Source organism: Pagrus pagrus (genome assembly GCF_965226575.1).
Source record: "Pagrus pagrus genome assembly, chromosome: 15".
Lineage (NCBI taxonomy): Eukaryota > Metazoa > Chordata > Actinopteri > Spariformes > Sparidae > Pagrus > Pagrus pagrus.
The window spans coordinates 10182312-10188184 of record NC_140199.1 but is presented as its reverse complement, the minus strand read 5'-3'; the positions used below and the strand labels follow the sequence as shown (position 1 = coordinate 10188184).

At 41.3% G+C, this 5873-nt stretch overlaps 1 protein-coding gene across 1 annotated transcript; it reads left to right on the top strand.

Moving 5' to 3' along the window:
* Window positions 1-5449, top strand: il22ra2 (interleukin 22 receptor, alpha 2). The gene is made up of 6 exons (XM_084375547.1): window positions 1-79; window positions 1673-1796; window positions 2034-2215; window positions 2763-2905; window positions 3399-3556; window positions 4846-5449. The coding sequence occupies exons 1-5, from the start codon at window positions 22-24 to the stop codon at window positions 3546-3548; spliced, it is 657 nt and encodes a 218-aa protein (XP_084231673.1). The 5' UTR covers window positions 1-21; the 3' UTR covers window positions 3549-3556; window positions 4846-5449.
* Window positions 5450-5873: the final 424 nt, after the last annotated feature.

The following is a 5873-nucleotide window of genomic DNA, read 5'->3' as shown; positions in this document are numbered from 1 at the left end:
TCCACCAACAGCATCGACGCCATGAACCATCTGCTGCTCGGAGCTGTGCTGCTGAGAAATCTGCATGTCACAGTGTCAGGTAACCACTCATGTTTATCTGCTATTATCTGACTGATTGGTTTCTAAAGTCACACTGATTTATCTCTAACAACAGCTCTGATGCTTCAATTTCTTGTAATGGGGTGAATGGTGTCTCTGTCTCTGTCTCAGCCACTCCACCCCCCCATCACTTGTTTTTACAGGATCACAGCGTTACATACATGTTAACTGCAAGTTTTCATCACATAATATTGTTGTGAGGAGTTTTGTTTGTAGTCAGCGGCTACATTACGTCTGACAAACTGTTACAGACCTGGGATTTGTATTTACAACAGAGGCGCTGCACTCAGAAACTGTCGCACAAAATGCAGATTTCTGCATAATGTTGTCTTGAAAATCTTCAAATTCTCTCTCAAATCACTGCGCGTGTTTTGAAAGTCTGCACTGAGTTTATAACAACAACGCTCCGCTGATATTTCTGGGTTAAAGGTGCACTACGAAGTTTTGGGGAAGAAATTTAAATCTTCATGCTTAAACAAACTAAATAAACAAATCTCTCTTTGTTTTTCGTCACTGAATAAACAGACTGACTTTAAAGGACACAATTCAATACTGTTCTGCTTTGTTTACATTTGGTGGACCCTGCCACCTTTCTAGCTTCAAACAGTGCTCTGGGGACCTTATTTTCCCCTGAGGACAGCTTGTTTACTCAGTTATGGTAAACTTGGTGCTCCTTTAACCTTGAAATATTTTGGTCCGTGGCAAAAACAAACCAACCGATAACAGAACTTAAAAATATCACCGCGATCGTCTGCCTTATCTCAACATTTCCTCTGAATTACGAGTGCTCTTGTATAAAATATAACTAAAGATGACAGAAGATGACCTGATGCAGAGGTTAATGAGTTTGTGTCTAAATCATCAAGGGAAGTAAAACTTAAACAAACAGGACGAGGATTTGTTCAAGGACAAAGCAGACATTTTACTGACTTCAGGCCCGGCCTATAAAGACTAATGTCTGTGGTCAGGAAACAAAACAAAGGTGTAAGTGTGTGAAGAGGTTCGTCTGAGATTTCGAGGAAGATAGTCTCTGTGCCAAGTTTAGAAAAACAAGCTGAGTGTTTTCAGGAACGATGACCCACATTGATGAGGCTTCAGTGTGAGAGACTCTCATCAATGCCTCATCAATGTGGGTCATCGTCACACTTTTGACCCCAGAGACGAAATAAAATACTCCAAAGAAACTGTAGTTCAATTTAACGTGAGCAAAACTTTTTTGTTGTTTGATTCTGTTCCGCTTTAACTTTTTTGCCATTACAGTCTAAAGATAAACCAGGACCGTAGTTAATTTTTGCTAAAAGGTGAAACACATCTTTTATTAATCCTTCAAGAGTCACTCAGAAGCTCTTCTGTTCAACCAGACATTGAATTATTTATATCATTTAAGAGCCCATTCAGAAGCTATTTGGATGCAGTGGAATACAAATGAGTTGTGATTGACTATTATTAGACACAGTATGCTGCTGTATGCAGGTAGTGGATATATCTACTCACTAATCAATTCTTCTTTTTCTTCTTCTATGCTGCTGTCCACTCACAAACCGCTCTGTAATCAATCACTTCACTTCCTCAGGTCCAGTGATGCTCGCTCCACCCACTCAGGTGAGGTTTGACTCTGTGGACTATAAAAACATCCTGTACTGGACCCCACCCGCCAACAGCACCGCCTCCCTGCAGTACAACGTCCAGTGGATGATGTGAGACATTACACACACACACACACACACATACACAGTACAAACACTCGGTGTGTATTTCTTTGTTTTTCTTGATGCAGATTGTGTTTCCACACTGTTGTATTGCAATACTTCCTCCAGCGCTGCCAGGATCAGGTATAACTGTTGTCGATGTTGCACAGAGTGAAATAAACCTGTAGATTTCTTAATATAACACTCCTCCTCTCTCTCTCTCTCTCTCTCTCTGTGTCTCCTCAGTTACGGCGAGGCTGAGTGGTTCGACGTTGACGGCTGTCAGGGGATCCACAAGCAGCAGTGTGACCTCAGCGCCGTGACCTCTGAGCCCATGGAGTGGTACTACGCCAGAGTGCACGCTTCCTCTCTGCCCTCCAGCAAATCGGCCTGGGCGCTCTCCCCGAGATTCAACCCGCTCTGGGACAGTGAGTCGTCGTCCTCCTCCTCCTCATCGTCTGCATCACCTCTTCTTCGTCTACTTTCTTCCCCAAAACTGATGCAGAGAACTCGTTTATTTAGAATTTCAATGAAAATATAAAATATTTGACTCTTTGGGTGACGGTAAGAACGAAACACAAGTTTTAAGATCTACTTACTAACTTCAGGATGAATAAATCAACCCTAAGTCAACTTTTTCAAAAGCACAGACACTTTATTAAACTATCAATTGATCCTGGTCCCAGTCTGTTATTCATTACAACAGTATTTATTAGCAATTTCCCATAGAAACTCAAACTCAACGCCCTGTAAACAAACAAACAAACAAACAAACAATGAGCAAAAATTCAACTACTACTACTATTTGAGGAAACAAAACAATTTCTCTGCTATAAATACTACAGAAGGTCAACTTCCTTCTTTGGGTGATGGCTACAAAATAAACTCCTCTACTTCCTGTCTTTTTTGTTGTGCTTTTCAACCTTGATTTTGTGCTTCGTCATCGTGACCGAACAATCATCTTGTTTTCTGCAGCAATAATCAGCCCTCCTGTGCTGAGGCTCAACGTCACGGCGCAAGGGATTGTGGTCCGTGTGAAGCCCCCGAAACAGCTCGTCAGGAAGATGCACAGCAGCCTGCAGTACGAGATCTACCTCACACACAATGGTGGAGAGAAGGTACACACACTCGATTGGTCAAGAAGTCGTTGAATTTATTAAATGCCAACGTTGCTTCTCAGAAAATATGAAAATCTCCAAATGTAATGTTTAGTCCAATCAGTCGTCGGAAACCCAATTAGATCCAGTGAATGATTTAAAACAGAAAAAAGCAGAACATTTGGAGAAGCTGGAATCAGACAATGAGGGTGGCTTTGTCCAATAAACGACTGAAACAGTTAAACGATTATCAAACTTGTCGATGATTAGCTTAGCACTGGAGGAAATTGCATCACGGTTTTTCAATATAATATTTTTAATGTGTACATTTTAAATGCCACTGCCACTGATAGAGGAAGAAGAAGACGACGGAGAGCGGGCGAAAGAGGAAGAACAACAAAAACACGAACAATAACAACAAAAAAGGGAACGAGCGCACCGTGAAGACGCTCTTTCTCCACAAACATCTCAGTCTGCTCACAAAATCTCACAATCCGTCTGTTGTCTTACTCAGGAGGTGTTTGAGCTGGACTGCTGCTTCAACAAGCTGACTCTCAAAGAGCTGAAGCACAAGGAGGAGTACTGCCTCCAGGCCCAGACGATGATTCCCTTCCAGGATAAGAGCAGCGCTCTTGGCTCTGTGAAGTGTGTCACTACGCTCTGATCGACCAGGTATGAACGTACACACTCATGTCTATGATTAATGCTAATGATGACGTATCCTGTTTACTGACTAAGCTAAGCTTGGTCCAAAACACAGTGCTCCATGGATAAATGGCGACGAAACAGCAACAAACTGTGATTACAAATGCTTTTTTATGCTTTTGTCTGCAAGTCCTCTATGCCCGCCCTTTTGCCTGCAACAGCCAACGAGTGATTTCATAGACTGGAGACCCACTCCTCGTTCCATCTCCTCTCCCCTGAGCCACTTACACGCCAGCCTCCAGATGATTGATGCATCCTGTAGCCAATGAGATTTCAAATCCATGAGTATATCATTTAAATGGGTTTAAAAGCCCTGAACTCGAAAATGATGCACATTTATGAAATTTTATGCCATTTTTTTCCACCCAAGCACTTGTTTTTGAATATTTTATATGCACAAAATGAGTGTAAATAAGGAAATAAAGAACTATAATGAGTTTAATTCCCCTGTTACTCTCAAGCAGAGTTGTTTTGAGGTCATAAAATTGCTTTTTTTATGTGTTAAGTGTTCAGTTTCAGTGATGCTGTCAAATTTGAACTTGGGCCCATTGTGTTTTCTGGCCAATAGGGGCAGTTACAGGTCATCTACAGGCTTATCTTTCCATAGGAAGAAATTCAGACGCGAAAAATAAATAATTCAGTGTTCAAACTCCTATAGATCAATGACAGAAGCACCAAAAGAGCCCAAAACTTTACATGTCTGTACTCCAAATGGTTCAACAACAGCTTTGAGTTTACTTTGGGATAGACTGAGACAGACTGGGACAGACGTTTTAGGATAACATCCCGTATATTTAAAGTGCAGATCACTGGCTGAATGCAAAGTCCTGCTGTAGTAAAAGTGCCACTCTATCCGTGAGAATGTGTTACAAGCGTCCGCTTTGTGTGACTGTGTCTGCGCTGCGCACACACACCAGCCGGACGGTATCGTTAGCGAGTGAAAGCTAACCTCTCTGCTGCGACAAAAGATTACCAAATGAGAAGTCAAGTATCAGCTGTCCTGCAACAATCGCCCGAGGCAGTGAGACAGAAACAGGGAGGGAAAATGAAACTCCTGGAGGAGAAATCTTAGCAGGAGAGTTTCTCCACAAAGACTCTAATTATACCTGCTAACCCCGCCCTCTGTCACTATTTTAAGATCTGCCACGGATGTGTAGAGCGGTGGTAATGTCAGTCTGGAGTTATTCCTTTGTGCACTTCATTAATCTTTAACTACCCCTCCTCTCTGTTGTCTTTTCTTCTTCTCTCTGCTGCAGACAAATGCCACCAACGTGATACACCGACTCCACAAGTCCACCGCTACCTCGACGACTATAAGGATATTTTGCCACTTATTTTATTGTATTATATTTGTTTGTCTTAACATTTCTGTTTGTTTACAGTGAACTGAGAAAACCTCCAGAGTTGCATTTTGACTGAAACAATAGACACAATTTCCTTTTTAATCAAATGTAAATGTGAAGAATTGGGAACAGCAGAGAGATTGACTCCTGTCACCTGAAACGGTCAACAAGGACTAATGTAATGACAGCTAATTGGTTTTATTGACAGCGCAGTGATTGTATTTTAATTAGTCAGAAGTCATTATTTAATCCTACACAGTGTGTTTGGGTACATTACCAGAGCGTAACTTTTCATATATGCAGATTTTGTTACACTTTACTCTGTCACACGCACACGATCAGCCTCGCTCAGGTCGGTTTGTTTCTCCACCTGTGAGGATCCATGAATGTCATCTCAACTTTTAGCCAAGAGCTTTATTGAAAAGTGAAACTCAAACTGCCGTCAGTCGACACTGTTCAGATGCACAACTTTGAGAATGTATGCTGCCAAATGTATTTGTTGCTTGTGTCATATCATTTCAAAATAAAAGCCACACACAGTTTACACTGGTTAACTGTCTCATATTTGATGAGAATGTTTTAACACAGTCTCTTGATAATCAGCCCCAAACCCTTATGTTCCTAATGAAGACTCAAAATGGCCACAAAGTTTACGGTTTCTTTTACAAAGAAGGCTGATTCATTCCCTAAAACAGATGGGGACTAGTTTTTAACAAATGTTACTCAAACATGGCTAAATAGTTCGCTTGTGGGGTCGCGGATGAATACACATTTGGTGCACAAGCTATAATATTTCTAACAGGACGACTCAAAAATAGCTGTTTTTGAACAATGATATAGAGCTTTTCTTTGAAAGCATCGATATTAAAGTCTACGTTCACCTAAAAATGAAAATTTACTGAAGTTAGCATGCTAACCAGCTAGCCCCAGCCCGTCACGGT